Raw genomic sequence first — 18,674 nt, forward strand, 5'->3', positions numbered from 1 at the left:
AGGGAGATATGGTCAAGAAGCTCAAGTGGGTGGGTGCCCAGCAAGGAAGCTGGCCCCATGTGGAGGAGGCTGTGGCTTCGTAGGTGGCACAGGCCAGTTCTCTTTCACATCATTTTCCATAAGCACTTGCTCTTTCTACATGGATAAGGAGACAGAACTTTGTTCCAAAGACTGGGCTTTTGAGTCTGTGTTTGAGTATCAGCCCTTGGGGCTCTGGGGGCTGGGCAGTGGGTTTTTGTAGTGGACTGGAGATTCTCCCTGCTCTAATAATGGCAGAGTGTTGTTGCTTGAGATGGGCTCTTCTACCTCAGTTTCTCCATCTCATCATTCCGAGGAGGTTGCAGCTGTTGTTTCTATTTTATAGGCAAGGAACCCGAGCCTTCATGTGAACCAATGTGTGGATATGTTGGCTGAAGTTTGCTTGCCTGCTTAGAAAGATTTTGTTGAAACTGTTTGTCCTAATGTATTGTGTAGTTTTTTAAAAATACTTTTTATTATAGTTTAATGCACTTAGAATGGTTGAGTTGTCACCCATTTGGGATTGCAACCATGTAAGTGGCACTCAGGAGATGGGGTAGACACAAACACCTTTCTCTTGTTTTTTTTTTTTTTTTTTTTTTTTTGCTGGCTCTTCAGGGTTTGGGTGTCAGGACTCCTGGCCTTTGGCCCCTGAAGACTCGATGAAAGCATGTGAAAGGCTCTCTCGTGTGGTAGCACAGGCTGGCTCATCCCAAATTAGTTAAGGCCTGTGAACTGTCAAGGTACATGCCTGTAGGCAGAGCCCACATGGCTAATCAGCTCACAGATCTTGCTCTGTGCAGCTCTGTGAATTCTTTCACTCCCTGCTGTCATGCGGTTTGATGGAAAACCGTGCTGTCCTCCCTCCACAGGGGACGATGCTGAAGTGGTGTGGGGTGAGGGCCCAGCTGTTTGGAAAGTAGCCACAGAGCCAGCATTTGAACTTAGATGGCTCCAGAATTAGGGCTCAGAAGCTCCTTGCTGAGTTCCTGGTTGTTTGCTCTCCTCTCACTCCCGTGAGCAGCTGGCCTTGCTGCCTGCATTGTGGAAATCAGGAAATTGAGATTCAGCCATGGGAAACAAATGTACAGGATGCCCTGGGCGGTGGGTGGAGGGCTGGACGCAGGATTAGCTGACGCTCGCATTTGCTTTCCTTCCCTTATTGCACCTGCTGCTCCGTGTTAGTTGGAAAGGACATAATTCAGTTCCCCAGCTGCTTGCTGAGGAGGCGCCCCGGCCACCAGAATGTTTCAACGGGAACCTGGAGGGCATACTGTAGGAGGGAGGGTGTCACAGTTGAGGGCCTTCTGGTAACTTGAGTGAGCAGGCATCATTGGTCTTCTGCTTGCTCAACAGAGCAAAAAGATAAACAAATGGACAAACTAGCTCTGCTGCTTCCCCCTTCGTCTTAGTTAGAGTTCTATCACTGTGACAAATACTGTGCCCAAAAGCTAGTTGTGGAGGAAAGGGTTTATTTGGCTTACACCTCCACATTGTAATCCATCGTTGGAGGAAGTCAGGGCAGGGACCTGATGCAGAGGCTGTGGAGGGGTGCTGCTTACCTGCCTGCTCCCCATGGCTTGCTCAGCCTGCTTTCTTAGAGAACCCAGAACCATCAGCCCAGGGGTGGCTTCACCCATAAAGGGCTGGGTCCTCTCCCATCAATCACTAATTAAGAAAATACCCTACATAGGTAAGCCTATAGCCCTATCTTATGGGGACACTTTCCTAGTTGAGGTTCCCTCTTCTCAGATGACACAAAAGTTGACATGAAACTATTGGACACACCCGGGGAGGGAGAGAATTGATCAGGATTACCAGTTTCCCAACAGCCTGGGGCTGCCTAGACAACCAGCATCTGTAGTTCAGTCCCCAATTTCTGAAAGGTCTGACTAAGACTTGGTTTCCCGGGAAAATAGAGGTGGGGCTTGCCCTAGAAAATACCACAGCTGTCACATATATGCCCTGCTCAGGACAGAGTGAATAGATGGAACCCATAGCTGCCTACTGGGGACACAAAGAGTTGATAAAGGGCCTTAGCGTCTTGGCTGGGATAAGTGATATGGTCACTTGCCTATGTGAGGCTGGCCTCTAAAGGTTGGGGATGAAGAACCTGGCAAAGGAGGAAGCTAGGCCTGCAGACAGAGACCTGAGAAAATGCACTTACATGGATTACTTTATGAGAGAATAAAAGTAACTCTCACGAAGATTGAAGAGAGTTATGCACATGGAAAATGAGAATTTCCACAAGGAAATAAAAGCATGTAGGACTACCAGATCAGAAAGCTTAAGACTGTAGCGACCAAATATAAAATTCCCTAGAGGAGAATAGAAGCTCAAGTAAAGAAAATATCAGTGAACTGGAAGACAGATCCCTGGAAGGTCCCAGGCAGAGGGTCAAAAAAGAGAGAAAAGCATGGAAAGAAATGGAGAAAGCTTAAGGGTTATGAGAAGTCAGTGCTGGGCCAGAACACACATTATAGGACTTGCTGAAGAGTGGGAAAGGCGGCCCTCCCTTCCTCCCTCCCTCCCTCCCTCCCTTTCTTCCTTCCTTCCTTTCTTCTTCTTTTTTTCCAAGACAAGGTTTCTCTGTGAGGCCCTGGATGTCCTGGAACTCACTCTATAGACCAGGCTGGCCTTGAACTTACAGAGATCCTCCTGCCTCTGCCTCCTGAGTGCACCACCATCTCCCAGACCATAAATGAGCTTTTCATATAAACATGTGGAGACAGAAATGGTCACCCAGAGATAGGAAGCATATATGACACCAAATAAAATGAACTTACAGAAACTGACATGATCTAATTCTGTCAAGGCAGAGACAAAGTGGGAATTTTGAAACCAGTAGAAGGTGCTTTCCTGTAAACCACAGAATCCCCATTAGGCTTTTAGCAGGTCACCGGGCAGAAACCATGCAGGCTAGAGAGCGTATGGGCCATGTTCCAAATGTTTAAAGCAAATGACAAAAAGTCCATAGAGCAAAGGTGCTATGCCTGGTACATTTCTTCTTCAGAAATAAAGGCAAGTCAGAGACCCTGCCAATAGTTGAAAGTTGGAGTTTGTGGCCACCTGATCTGCATTATGAAAAAGTGCTAAAAGGGATTCTCAGGGAGAAATGGACACAGTGGCATGAGAAACTGATTCTTGGTAAAGGTTAACAAATTAATATAGATATGTCATATATGTGAATATAAAGGCAAATAGTTTTCTAATTGTGGTTGCACCAAAATTATTAAAAGCCTGTCTGGAGAGATGCTCAGTGGGTGGAGGTGCTTACTGTCAAGCTTGATGGCCTGGGTCTCATCCCCAGAACCCAGATGGTGGAAGGAGAGAACTAACTCCTGCATGCTGTCCACTGATCACCAAACATACACTGTAGCATGTATGTGCACCAACACACCACACACACACACACACACACACACACACACACACACACACACACGCTCACAAACCACACACACCGCACACACACACACCACACAAACACACACACCTATAAATACACCACACACACCCCCCACACACATACACACATACACACCACACCACACACACACTACATACACACACACCACACACACGCACACACACACCACACACACATGTACACCACACACCACACACACACACGTAAACATACACACATCATACACACCACACCACACACACACTACATACACACACACCACACCACACACACTACATACATACCACACCACACACACTACATACACCACATACACCACACCACAACACACTACATACACCACACACACACCACACACACGCACACACACACCATACACATACACCACACACACCACACACATACATAAACACACACACATACCATACACACCACACACCACACACACCACACACACACATACATACACATATACCACACACACCACACACATATGTAAACACACACACACATACACATACACCACACACACCACACATATACATAAACACATACATACCATACACACCACACCACACACTACATACACACACACCACGCCATACATACAAACACACATCACACACACGCAAACCACACACATACATACATACACACTACACACACACGCACACACATGCATATACACATCACACCACACACACACCACACATACTACATAAACATCTCACCACACACACACTACATACACACCACACCACACACACACACACCACCACACATACAAACACATCTCACCACACACACACTACATACTCACCACACACACACACACACACACACACACACACCACCACACATACAAACACATCTCACCACACACACACTACATACTCACCACACACACACACACACACACACACACACACACCACATACACACATGCAGGCCTATAGAAACATGCACACAACAAATGTAAAAGAGTTAAAAGTCAAAAATTTTTAAATAACTAATGGTAAAATAATTTAATATATAAGTACATGCAAATTGTGGTGAGTAAATTATGGAAGAGCTGTTAAAAATGTGCATTTTTTTCTATGTGACTGAACAACAATATGATAAGTAATTCAAGAAGTTAACCAAAAGAAAAAAGAGAAAAAAATCATAGCATTTCAATCCATAAAACCAACAAAAAGCAGCAGAACACAGAAGAGAATACAAAGAGGAAACACGTAACACAAAGGCAGTTGAGCCTTTGTCATCAATACTCTACATGTAAATGGGGTAAAATCCCCATCAATCAAAAGACAGAATGACTGTATGGGAACATCAGTCCAACAGATGCAAACCAAACCACACAGCCGAACCAAGCACCAAGCAGCAGACTGTATCTTGTGTAAAGGAAGCCTGCTTTAGATTTGAGGACACACAGAGGTGTAGAGATCGAGAACAGCATCCGTGTGAATGAGAGCCAGGGGACAGCAAGGGCAGCCTTGCCATCATGAGCCTAAGTACACTCATGTCAGAATGGTCAGAAGAGATGGCATTTTGTCATGGTTGGAGAGCCAGTTTACAATAACAGTCATGAACAAACACACAGCCAGTGCAAAAACATGGACATATGCACAGCGAGCATCCCTAGAACTGAAAGGTGAAATGCCCATGAAATCAGTAGTAATCCACTTTTTTTGATGGTGGGCAGACAGAGGACTGTGATAACACTGTAGATGTGATGCTCGTAGACAAGACAGACAGTACCTCTCAACAGTACTATATTCTCAAGTGCCCAAGGCTCTTTACCTACCTAGCACAGACCATGGAAGGTGATGGAAAAGTCCTAATGAATTTGAGAGTAGTAAATCATACTGTATTTTTCTGATCTAACCTCACTATGCTTTTTGTCTACACACTATACTGCAAAGCTGTCATGATTGAAACAGTATGGCATGAAAGGAGAAACTTAGACAGGATGGTATAGAATAAGGACCCCAGAATTGAACCTACATACATGTACCCAATGCGTCCTCACGAGTGACAAAAGTGGAATAAGGTAAGGGTTATCTTCAATAGATAGTGCTAGAAAAAGTGAAAATCCACACATGGAACAATGAAATTGGGCCCCTCCACCTGATACCATATACAAAGTCAATTAAAATTGATTATAACCTGACATGTACAAAATCCTAGAAAGGAAAATGGGCTAAGTTCTATGACATTGTTTTCAGCAGTGATTCATAGCAGCAAGAGCAGGAATAACTGGAATTAGATCCAGCTTGGTGATTCACCAACTCCTACAATCACCCAGGGGTGTGTGCTCAAGAGGAACAGCTAGGTATCAGGGCTCTGTGGCTTCTGCACCTGCCCCTGCTCTTCCTCCTCAGCCCCCGGAAGCTGAGAATGTGCCCCCCTTCAAAGCTCTGATGTCACAATCCGCAGGGTTTGACAGCCTGGGGATTCCCGGGAAGACCTCTCATTGGTCTTCTCCCGCAACCCTGACTCAACCCCACATGAGCCTCAGCCACAGCCACAGGCGCTCAGCACCTTTGCTGAACACTCCAGGGTGATCGGCAGTGGTGACAATGGAGGCTGGCAGCAAGGGGACTGGAAAGAATGAAAGGGAAAAGCAGGCACCGAAGAACATGGGGTGCTTGGCAAAGGTCTAGGCACTGCTGCGGAAATTTCAGAAGATGAGGCTTGTGCAGGATTAGTTCACAAATCGCCATACAGCGACAAAACCAGACAGCAGTAACCAGAGCCCTCAGATGGGGATGGGGGTGACTCTGATTTCTAGAGTTGCTAGTCTTGTGCTCTCGACAGAAATATGCTGCAAAAAGTATGTATGGATCATACATGGGCAAAGCAAGCAGTCAGCAGAAACTGTCCCTAAGGAAGCCTAGACATTGGGATTCTTAGGCAAACATTTTAAGTCAGCGATTTTAAATGTGTTCAAAGAACAAACTGTGTCTGTGTAATTAAAGGAAACCATGGCGATGTTTTCTCACCAAACAGAGAATACCAGCAGAGTAGACTTTTTAAAAATAGCCAAATCAAACAGAACTTCTAAATTTAAGACATACAAGTGAAGTGAAGCATTTCTGGGGGGCTTCAGTGGCTGACTTGAGCAGACAGATTAGACTGTGAGCTTAATGGCAGAGCCATGACTGTCTCCAGGCTGCAGAAGGGTGGGGAATAGAGAAATGGAAAGAATTTATAACTCTGTGAGGTACGCTAAGTTTATCCACACATGATGAGATGCCCTAGTCAAGAGGAGAAGACAGGAAGAAACAATGGCCAAAAATATTCCTTAAAACAACAAAAACCCACCATATTAAATTGTATATCCCAGAAGCTCCATGTGCTTCAAAGTGGGTAAACTCGGAGACCCCCCACCAAGGCATGTCCTAGTCAAAGTGATGACAGCCAGAGAAGTGGGCAGAATCTGAAAGCAGCAGGAGAGGAAGGGCCATCTAGAAGTGATCTTGAGTGAGGCAATGCTGGGTTTGTGGATAGGATGAGAGCCGAAGTCAGCAGGAAGTTACAGCAAAGGCTGAAGTAAGAAGGTAAGCATTCTGCGTCCTGTAGGACAAGGGAGCACCATACACACACACACACACACACACACACACACACACACACACACACACCGCCACTGGAGGCCAGGTCCTTCTGTCTCACACACACACACACACACACACACACACACACACACACACACACACCGCCACTGGAGGCCAGGTCCTTCTGTCTCACACACACACACACACACACACACACACTGCCACTGGAGGCCAGGTCCTTCTGTCTCACACACACACACACACACACACACACATACACACACACACACTGCCACTGGAGGCCAGGTCCTTCTGTCACACACACACACACACACACACACACACACACACACACACCGTCACTGGAGGCCAGGCCCTTCTGTGTCTTCTTAACTCCCTGCCTTCTTGTCAGGTAAAGCTAGTCCAGTCACAGCTGGCTGTACAGGCTCCTCACCCATCTCCTTGTCTGTTTTCACCACATTAAATGAAATGCTTTGGCATACTTTAAATGTCCCCTCCCCGGCCAGAAAAATCCTGAGGGCAGAGGTGTTTGCTGGAATCTCCTGTTGATGTCCATCCCAAGCACCTGTCCAGCATTGCTAGTCCTCAGTGAGCAACCTGCAGGTAAATAAATTAGCACTTCAAGTGCTAACCATTTTCCAGGCACAACAGGAGTGATGCTCCTTTGAACTCAGAGACTGTGACACCACAGCAAGACCTGCACGGGTTCAAGCCAGACAAAAATCCCAGCAGGGGGAGGGGGAATGGACACAAAGTCTAAAAGATGCTGGGGGAGGGAAAATCAGGTTTCTTCAGTGGAGCGTCCAGCCTCATGATTGCAAGTAGTTGGCCAGCATTTTAAAAACTTTTGATTTGGCTTTAGTTTTGGGTTTTTTTTTTTTATTATTATTTAGTTTTATTTTTTTGAGATAGGGTTTCTCTGTATTGCTTTGGAGCCTGTTCTGGAACTCGCTCTGTAGACCAGGCTGGCTTTGAACTCACAGAGATCTGTCTGCCTGCCTGCCTGCTTGCCTCTGCCTCCCGAGTGCTGGGATTAAAGGCGTGTGCCACCAATGCCTGGCTGGGTTTTTGTTTTGTTAAGAGAGAGAAGGGACATGCATGTTAGGTAGATGGGTTGGGGGAGGAGCTTGGAGAAGGGAAAGAATGTGATTAAAATATACTGTATGAAAGAATTTAAAAACGAAAATAAAGTAAAAATGATTGTGCATGATTGTTAACCTGGGAGTTCCCATTTCCACGTCACAGATGAGAAATGGGCACAAAGACGGACTGATAGTGTCCACTGTAGCTTGTGGGGTGGTGCCAGAGTCCAGCGTTAACCCCTGTTTCCCTCTGTGCTACCCAGCCTGGCTTATCTTTGGGGACACCCTCTGTTGTCCACAAGAAGGCTCATTTCTTTTTCTCTGACATTTGTAGCTCCCACACAGGGGTGCTGGGGGTGGGTGGGTGGAGCATCTAGCTTCTGGAAATTCTGAAATTAACGGGAAAGCTAGGAATGTTTGAGCAGCATATTTTTTAAATATTTATTTATTATTATATACACAGTGTTCTGCCCACATGTCTGTCTGCAGGCCAGAAGAGGGCAGCAGATCTCATTACAGATGGTTGTAAACCTCCATGTGGGTGCTGGGAATTGAATTCAGGACCTCCCCGGATGAGCGACCAGGGCTCTTACCCTCTGAGCCGTCTTCCCAGCCCTGAGCAGTATATTTTAAGACAGACCTTAAAGCTAACAAAATGTTTGAAGATAAACACTAAATGATTTTTCACCTCTCAGATATTTGCAGAGTATGTTTTAGTTTTGAAAGAGAACAGTAGGAGATAACCTTTTAGAGTCTTCTGTAGAAGACTGAGCAGACATCATGTTTTAGAGGCTGACCTAGTACTTGGAGCATGTCATGTGGCACTGTGGACCTTCTACACCAGTGTTCTCAACTTTTCTAATGCTGAGACCTTTTCATACAGCTCCTTGTGTGTGGTGACCCCCAACCATAGTTATTTTCTTTGTTACTTCATAACTGTAATTTTTCTTCTGTTATGAATCATAAGGTGAATATCTGTGTTTTCTGATGGTCTTAAGTGACTCCTATGAATCGGTCACTTGACCCCCCCCCCAAAAGGGGTTGAGACTCAGGTTAAAGCCACTACTCTATGTAGTGGTTTAGGGTTTTGGCTCTGGCATTCTGATGGACACATGCATCCAGGTAGCAGAAGGGGAAAGAGATGGTTGGTGGGGGGCATTCCTTTCTTGAAAGCTGGCCACTCTACCTCTGCGCCTGGCCCCAGTGTAGATGCCCATGTGAGCTCCCTGGGAAGGGAGAGGGTCTTCTGGGAAGCTAGCAGGAGCTCCTTATGTGGGGTGAGGGGGCAGCATGTGGGATGACAAGCTCAAGTGGCCCAGCAGCTAGCCAATCCCTCTGTGCCCAAGGGTGTGCCTTGTAGGTGTTCTAAGCCCAGGTCTTCTTGCCTGCGAGAAAGAGGAAGTGCCCCAGTCAGCTTTGAGGAGTACGCGAGGGTATAGGTGGGAAAGGCTGCGCAACTCCTGGGTCACGATTTCTTGAGTGACCGGGAAGTGACTGGATCCCCTTCTTCTTACAGCATCCTGTTTGCAGACATCGTGGGTTTCACAGGTCTGGCATCCCAGTGCACGGCTCAGGAGCTGGTGAAACTGCTCAATGAACTCTTTGGCAAGTTTGACGAGTTAGCCACGGTAAGTACAGTGTTCGCTTTCCTTCTGTTAAGTCAGCTTCTGGAGTGATGCTCTGTCAAGCCGGCCTCTGTGTCTGCAGGATAGGAGCCTCACTGGTCAAGGATTCTGCATCAGGCCCAAAGCCCCGGCACCTGCACCTCACACCTTGCAGGCTGGCCTGGCACTGTGCACCTAGGAAAACCACAGCCCTGTCCCTACCTGAAGCAGCCTTGACTGTGTCTCTTCTGGGGCTGGTCCTGCTCTGGGCTTGAAAATGCCTTCTACCCGTCCTCTAGCCCCTGCCGAAGCCCCTGCTCATGTCATTCCTGTCAAGCCACCTCCCATGAGGGAATTCTTTGTTGTTACTTTGCTGGGGAGATGAGGGGTGGCTTCCAGGGCCTGATCTAGCACTTCTCACCAGAGTCCCAAATACCTGGTCATCTTTATTTTACAAACTGGATTTTGTGGCCAGCATCTGAGAGAGCTATTTGCTGGAACACATGTTCATGTGGAGGACTCTGGGCCTGGGGTAGGACCTTGCTCATGTGCAGAACCCTGGGCCTAGAGGGGTGGGACCTCTATTTCCCTCACTTTGACCCCCTGGATCTCCCTCCCACCCAGTTGAGACTCACCTTCCATGCCCCAAGACTCTGGTTTCCTGTAGCCCTCCTGGTCTCATGCTAGCCACAGTCACCCTACACAATTCCTGGACTCGCTGCCTTTCCTGTATGCTCGTGGAGTAGTTCTGTCAAGCCCTATCTGGACAAGAAGATATGAGAGTCTCCTCCATCCTCATCCAAGGGAGACCGTATTTGTTGAGAAAAGTTTGTCATTGTGGAAGACTTTATGAGCAAAGGAAAGGTTTAAGCAATGCGTGTCTTCCTTGCCTGCAATGCTTCACTATCTCAGCAAACAGAGACCAAAGTGTGGCTCTGGCTCCTAATTGCTGGACCTCGATGATGTCACCATATAGGTTGCCAGCTGTCAGGCTGTGTTTGTTTCTGGGTGCTGCCTACACCCCGCACATTCCTGCAGCAGCTTTCTCTTGGGGGCATGCCTTCTCAAGAACAAGCCTTCCTCTCTCTTCTGTCTTTGGCTTTTCGTGTCCCACTATTCTAGCGGCTTGGAGGGCCCTTCAGAGAAAATACTTTTATTCCTTCTTATTGCCTGGAAGCATCCCATTGTCTGGCTGAATCAAAGCTTGTTGTCTCTTCACAGCCCAATGGGCATCTGGGTTATTTCTGGGCTAGGTTATTCCAAATAAAGCAGCCAAGAGCATTTGTGTATAAAACTTTGTGCCCATGAGTGATTTCTGTTTTCTTGTATAAATACGTAGGTGGTGGGCTGACCACAAAATATACTGAATTTGCATTTAACGTTTTAAGAAATGAATCCAGTGCTTTCCAGATTGCCTATTGCCATCTCATGTCCCCAACAACAGCATGTGGGAACTAGTTTCTCTGCATCTTTGCTGCTGTGGCTAGGCTTTTAAATGGGTGTGTGGTCTCCCTAGTAACAAACTGGGAGCATCTTTTAATTGCTTGTTGGCCGTCCGTGTGTTATCTTTGGAGAAGTATCCATTCAGGATTTTTGTTTTATTTTATTTTTGTTTTTAACCACCCTTCTTTTTAAATGGGGTTGATTTTTTTTTTTTTTTTACTGTGGAGTTTTGAGAATGTTTATTTTTATTTGTAATTGTTTAGTTAGGATTGCACCAAGTTGTCTGTCTGAGCGCTGAGATCACAGGTGTGTGCCACGTGCCCCACCTAAGAATTCCTAATAATCTACAAGCAAGCCCTTCTTCCGATACATGGCTTGCAATTCTTTTCCTTGTGAAGTTTGTTTCTTCTAGTAGTATTGCTTTAAGAGGAAAAAAAAAATTTAAGTTGTCTACCAGCTTGTTTCCTTTATGGATTGCCATGTTGTGTTGTGTCTGAACTGTTTTTGCCTTGTGCCTGCACTTGTGTTGGTGGCTTAAGTCCCATGTAGCTCTGGAAGGTTGAGGCCACAGGGATTTGCTTTTGCAGGTTTGGAGACTGCGGCCTGAATCAGTACTGCTTGGCAGAGCTGTACTCCCTCCAGGCACTCCAGAGATAATGTCTTTTGCCTTGAACACCTCTGCTGGTTCCCGCCAGATCACCCCAGTCTCCTTCTATCTCAAGTGGCTTCTTTCCTTCTCTCTCTCCTCCCCCCTTCCCTGCACTCTGCCCCCCACCTTACCCCACTACCATCCTGGAGGGTTTTCCTATTTCAAATCTTTAACTAAATCATACCTATGGAGATTCATCTTTTCATTGCCTAGATATGGTGAGATCACTGATATTTTATCATATATATAATACACACACACATATACGTATGCATGTATGTATGTATGTGTGTATATTGCTCATCACACACTGAACTCCTCTCTCTGGGCTTTGGTCTTTTGCTGAAGAAATGAGACTGGCAATGACTATTTCAAGGGGTTAGTGTAGAAAGAAGCTAAATAACAGAAGTCCTATAATATAAAGTCTAAAATATCTAGCCTGGTGCCTAGCCCAGGGTTGACATGCAATGAAGATAATAATAATAATTACTACCCCTGCCAGGGAATCATGCACAAACGAGGCCATCTGTTAGAACAGCGCAAATATCTGGAAGTTCAGTGTGAAACAAATTAGGGTATTCTCTCCCAAGATATTAGCTCATTTTTATTTAATCCCATCAAGTTCTTAATTCATAACCAGATAACGTTTACTGCAGAAAATGTCCATTTGCTAGCTGGGTCTGTTTTAGAGAACTGTCAATTAACTGCTATCTCGGTACCAGGATGATTAGATCAGGTTCCAACTCTGCAGAGGTTCACTCTTGCTGTTCCTCACAGCTGTGATTTCATCACACCCCCCAAATGAACAAGTGCTCCTTAAACCCTTGCTTCGTAAGGCTTGGACTGTGTTACAGACAACAAAGTATATGGATGTAGTTATTCTTTATTTTGTGAGGTCTGTGTCCAAACTTGAAAACAACCACCCTCGGAAGCCCAAGCAGATTCACCATCAAGTCCAGTATAGTGCGTATACAGTCTTTGTGTGACAGAGAAGGGCAACTAATCTTGATCCCTTGTTTTGTTTGCCAGCTGCCTAACAGAGCCTACACTGTCCAGTAGGCCTAAATAAATCTAATAAAACTCCCACAGCAAGGTCCTAAAGACTCCCTGATAGTGTTTACAGTACATTTTGGGTTAATGTTTATATATGAAGTATAGCTCAAAGCCTTTACTTTTGCCTGTAGGATCTCGACACTTGCTGAGAAGACTAGTCTTTCCTCCACTAAATTACCTTATCAAAGTTTTAGGGAACTCACTTTTCCATAAATAGCTGTGTGGAAATCTTCCTAGACTTGCTATTCTCTTCCATTTCCTTCGTGTCTGCCTTGACACCCAAACTATACCTTAGTCCTGTAGCTTCATGGCAGTCTGTGATCGAGTATTGTGATCCAATAAACTGTGATGACGTTTTTCAAGGTGACTTCGCCTACTTTTGGCCCTGTACTTTTTAATATAAATTTTTAGAATTCTCTCTAGTTTTACCACTGATATTGCTTGTTAAAACTGTGCTGTGAATCTGGTAAGAATTGGCACCCTCTGATTTGTGACTGTAGTTCATCTCTCCATTGATATACCTTGTTAAGTTTTCCTTCAGAAATATGTGACTTTCCAATGAGCAAATGTTTCGTGTCTTTTTCCTTTTTTTCTGTGTTTCATATATTTCTTCAGATATGTCCCTACGTAGATGCTACTTTTGATAGCATAATTCATGTTGACTTTTAAATTTTAATCACTAACATCAAATACAGATTAGGGTTCCCTATTGATTTATTGTTCTGAAAATGGAATAAACTGTACTTCCTAGTACAGTTTTGAAATTTCCACTGGATGTTGCACATAACTGATCCTGTTGGTACACGGATGCAGCTTGGCTCCATCCTCTTATCCTGGCTAAAGCCTTTGGTATAATGTCAGAGGGAAGTGCAAGCGCGGCATTCTTGTCTCGTTCTCTTTCTGGGGAGGCGTTCCACATTCTTTCATCATTAAGATCATATTAGCAGTGGGGTTTCTGTGGGGCTTTTTGTCGAACTGAACAAGTTTCCCTTTATGTCTAGTTGTCTCTGACTTTTTGTTTTTAAATCTGAAATGCCAGTTGTGTTTGGTTGGGTTTTTCCCCCCATTATGCATTTATAGGCATGGTCCTGGTTCCTGTGTTCATCACTACATGGGGGATTGCATGCTTGACGTTAGCATGTTAAAAACACCCGTGTGGTCCTGGGACTGCAGTGTACCTGTTGCATTCTCTGCCTTATGTGTTTTCGGCTTTGATTTGCCGACATTTTCTCTACAATTTGTCCCAGCTGTGTTAAGATCTTAATCTGTGGCATTTTTTATTCCATCTCCCCATGCTATGGAGTGTGATCTCAAGGCTTAGTTTGTAAATGCCGCCTCTTGTTCATCTGTCTTGAAGCTTGTGTAAAATCGGTGCCTCTTTCTTCTGAATATGTGGTTGGATGGGAAATCTTTGAATTCAGAAAGGGAAGTTAAGTTACATTTCTCAAATAACTTCAGTGATTTGTGTTTCTTTTAGGGAATTTGTCAACTTACTCCAGGTTTTAACAATTACTGAGTAAGGTTGTTATCATACTCCCACACCCTTCCCCAGTGGGTACCTCTGCAGCCCCCATCGCTTGTATTCCTGATTTGGGTAATTTGTATATCCTTTCTCTCTCTCTACCTCCATCCCCCTTTCCTTCCCCTCTCCCTCTTCTGTCTCTTTCCCATCTTTCCCGTAGCCCTCCATCCACCTAATCATTCTGGTTGATCACTTTTGTTGATCTTCTTAAAAGGCCCGCTTTTAATTTTATTGATCTCTTAATTTCATTGATTTTCTTCTAGACTTAACTATTGTGTTTCTTCTTATTTTGGGTTGAATTTATCTCTTTTTGATGCAATTGAGTTGAATTTGGATTGAATTTATCTCTTTTAAGATGCAATTGAGATCATTATTTGGGAATTTAGGTGGGCTTTAATATAATAATAATTTAATATAATAGTAAGCTTTTCATGCTATAAATTGCCCCTGTTTAAGCATCATCCCAAATATTCTGGCATTTTGTTTGTTTCTTTGTTTATTGAGACAGGGTCTCTCTATGTAGTCCTAGCTTGAACTCATATAGATCCTCCAGCCTCTGGCTCCTGAGTACTGGGATTAAAGGTGTGTGTTACCACTACTGGCCTGTTGTGTATTTATTTTATTCAGTTCAAAAATACTTTTAAATTTCCCTTTTGACTCTTTTTAGAGTCTATTTTTTTCCAGTTTTTCTTAGTATCTTAGTATTGAACCCAAGGCATTGAACACTGACCACCCCACCCCCCAGCCCAGTCTTTATGGTTTTGAGCTCCCCTCAGATACACCTTAGGTCAGAGAACACTTGTTTTATGACTTGGATTAAAAAGAAATTGGCCCAGGATATGGTTTATTTGTCAAGGGACTTGTGTACACTTGGACATAAGGTGTGCTCAGCTCCTGTAGAATTTTCCTGTCAACAGTGCACTCTAGAAATACACTAGGCCTGGGGCTGATTAGATGGACCCTGCCTTGTCTTCTGTGTCTGGATGACTGTCTTGGCCTTGTGTTCTCTCCATCATTGGAGCAGTGTATAAAATGTCCACAATGATTTCCAACAACCTTTCCCCTTTCGAATTCTGTAGGTGTCACTTCACCCCTTAATTCACAATAGGATTGTTAGTCCCTCTTGATGAAGTGAACTCTGTTATTAAGAAATGAGCCTCTTGACCCTGGAAATAGTTCTTGGCTTGTAGCCTCATTCGCCTGCTAGCAAGTCATTCTGACTCTCTTCTGCCTTTTTAATGAAGATTGGATTGAGCTTGTTTTTTTTCTTTTTCTCTTTTTATCTGAGTAATAATCCATACTTGCACTGAATGCTCAGGCTGCACTCTTGCTGGTCTGAGCCAGCTGGCCTTTGCTGCTCACTTCCGTTTTCCCATTGTGCTTTGTCCCCCTCCCCACGCCATCTTCTTACAGCCTTATTGAATATGTTTGATGACTCCATTTCACCGTGTTTGTTTTAGCTACCCTTTCCACCATTGCTTTGGGGTTTAATCAGGATTTTTACTTGGTAACATCCCACGGTCATATGACTTCTGATTTACAGACTGTGAGGCTGAGGATGGCACAGCTATGGTGTGCCCCTATTGGATATATATTTTTGTTGTATAGAATACACTTCATTTTACATTGTTAATATTTTGTCCATGCCCTGAATTCTCTTTTAAAGAGGCTGAACTAATACCAAGTCTTGTTATGTATTCACATAGTTATCATTTTTGTGGCTGTGTTCTCATGCGGTCAGGACTTGTGTGTTGTATTTTCCTGCCTATTTTCCTCTCCTTTCGCATGTCAGTGCCTGGCTGCTGGGCATGAGTGCCCTCAGTTCCTGTGTTTCTGAAGAGCTCTTCTTTTGGGTGATGTATTTCTCCAGGGTGTAGAATCCTAGGCTGCCGGGTCAGTGCTTCATCACTTTCCCTGGCTCTGCCCACACTCTAAGGGCACAGTGCTGTCTTCTCGGACATTTCTGATGAGACGCTGGAGCTTAATTTTTGTTCCTTTGTACAAAGTAGGTCCCCGACTTGTATCTATTTTTAGGGTTTTCTCTTTGTCACCTTTCTAAGAGGTTTGGCTCCGATGTCTCAGTGCCAGTGGCCCTGTTTCCTGTATTGCTGTTTACTGAACCTCTTATACAGTTACACCGAATTCAGAACCGATGAAATAGTCTGGTCACCGTTTTTCAAATGCTCTTCCTCAAATTCCACCTGCTGAGGTTCTCGGAAGGGGACCCAGCAGTCACTGGTGGTTTTTCTAAAACAGGTGGGGTGCCTTTTCTGTTGCCACTTGGTTTCTAACAGTATTTGCTTTCCTCTGAAGCCTGTGACATGTTTTTCCCACCCAGCGCAGTTCCTTTCTTGGTCGTAGTTTTTAGCTAACAAGCTCAATTTTGATCATTTCCCCGTTGAAGAAGCTGCTAGAAGGCTTAAGTTGAAATGGCCCCCCTGCTGTTCAAATCGTGCCTCCCCTTCCATTCCCTGTAAGTGCCTTGTGATCTTCAGTGGACGGTCGCTCTGATCTCTGTGAGCCCTTTTGGAGCAGCCTGTGGGCTTCCTCACAGGCGTCTGTCTTGGATCTGAGTCCCTGACACTGCGATGCAGGGTGGCCTCTGTGAAGTGCAGGCTCGGAAAAATCGCCCACATCTGCAGCCCAAATGCCTTCTATTTCTGTAGGTCTCTGCTGGAAGTTAAGCAAACATGGGGCATGTTTGCCTTCATCTCAACGCTAGCTGATGGTTTATTTGCCTCCTTAGTCACAGTTGATGCTCCCAGAAGAGAGCAATTGTTTTTCTACCTTTCCCCTAGTTATTGAATACTGTTAGATGTGCACTGGTCCTTTCTATCTTTAAGGACCTGGCCACATCTCTTTGACATGATGGAAAACATGTGTCCACTGTTACTCCATATCAACTATGAAAAGACTACGACTCTTCTCTGGATGTTAGTTTCTTTAATGGGAACATGAGCTGGTTGGATTGGCACACAAGGCCTTTGGCTGGATCCTGTAGGCTAGGCTGTGGCATGGTGAGATCACAGTATACCATCTGCAGAGAGAACCAATCTAAGCATGGTCTCTTACCACCCGGGCCACCTGCTGCTCATTTTGAGCAGTCAGAACCCTTCCTGAAACCTTTTCACCCCCAGGAGGAGCCTACCACGGTGTGCTAGGCTGTCAGCTGCCTGGCAATGGTTAGAAGATGGATTCAGAGTTAAGGAAGTGGCTGCATTGACAGATACCGACTGACTCAACAGTTCGATGCACAGCATAGTAAGATTTACACACCTCCCCTTACTCCACCTCCCACAGTGGAGCAGAGCTTGGTACCTGCTGGGTATGATGATGGCTTGTTGAAGTCAAAGCTGTCCCCAAGCACAGTCATATTTGGAGACTTTCTCATCCACAGTGATTCCAGAGAAATATTTAGACAATACTTTAATGACTGCTCTTATGACTCTGATATGAACTGTTGCTGTAAAGCAGTGGTCTTCAACCTTTCTAATGCTGTGACCCTTTAATACAGTTCCTCATGTCGTGGGGGCCCCCAACTATGCAATTATTTTTGTTGCTACTTCATAACTGTAATTTTGCTACTGGTATGAATCGTATTGTAAATGTCTGTGTTTTCTGATGGCCTTGGGTGATCTCTGTGAAAGAATTGTTCAGTCCCCAAAGGGTACATGACCCACAGGTTGAGAACTGATGTTCTAAAGGCTCATGCATTGAGGGCTTGGCCCCCAGCTGGCAGTGCTGTATTGGGAGTTTTCTGGAAAGTTATCTGGGAGAAGCAGGTCACTGTGAGCCTGCCCTTACAAACTGGGTTATGTCTTGGGTCCCTTTCTGTCTCTTTTCCTGCTTCCGGGCATGACAAGTGGCCTTTATCACACCTCACTACCCTCTCTACCATGATGCTCTGCGACACTGGTCCACAAACAACAGAGCTGGTAGACCCTGGACTGAGACCTCTGAGTCTGTGTTAAAATGAATATCCCATCCCTTCCAGTCTTTCTTCTGGAAGTTTTTTTTTTACAGAGGTGAGCATGTTGATTGATACCAGAGTTAGAGTTAGGGTCTCTTGCATTAGTTTACTTTGCTTTATGGCAAAATAAGGCACTGGAATATTCTTTCAGGGTAGTGCCAAAGGTTCATGGCTCTGGAATATAATGTGGCCATTTTATTTAACTTTCAGTTGCTAAGAGTTGATGTTACTATGGTCTGTGATGTTGAAGTTATTGTTCTCCATTTTTGTGCCAACTCTGGCTATTTCCTGAAGGACTCATGCAGGCTAGACTAAGCATAATCAG

General features: G+C 44.9%; 1 protein-coding gene across 1 annotated transcript in view; it reads left to right on the forward strand.

Annotated features, from left to right (window-relative positions):
* Adcy1 (adenylate cyclase 1) overlaps nucleotides 1–18,674 on the forward strand; it is a 104,104-nt gene that overhangs the window by 32,851 nt on the left and 52,579 nt on the right. Inside the window, exon 4 of the mRNA XM_051200576.1 lies at nucleotides 9,625–9,736. Within this exon, the coding sequence (XP_051056533.1) occupies nucleotides 9,625–9,736 (112 nt within the window). The remainder of the gene's footprint in view (nucleotides 1–9,624; nucleotides 9,737–18,674) is intronic.

The sequence above is a fragment of the Phodopus roborovskii genome, unplaced genomic scaffold (genome assembly GCF_943737965.1).
Source record: "Phodopus roborovskii unplaced genomic scaffold, PHOROB, whole genome shotgun sequence".
NCBI classification, from domain to species: Eukaryota; Metazoa; Chordata; class Mammalia; order Rodentia; family Cricetidae; genus Phodopus; species Phodopus roborovskii.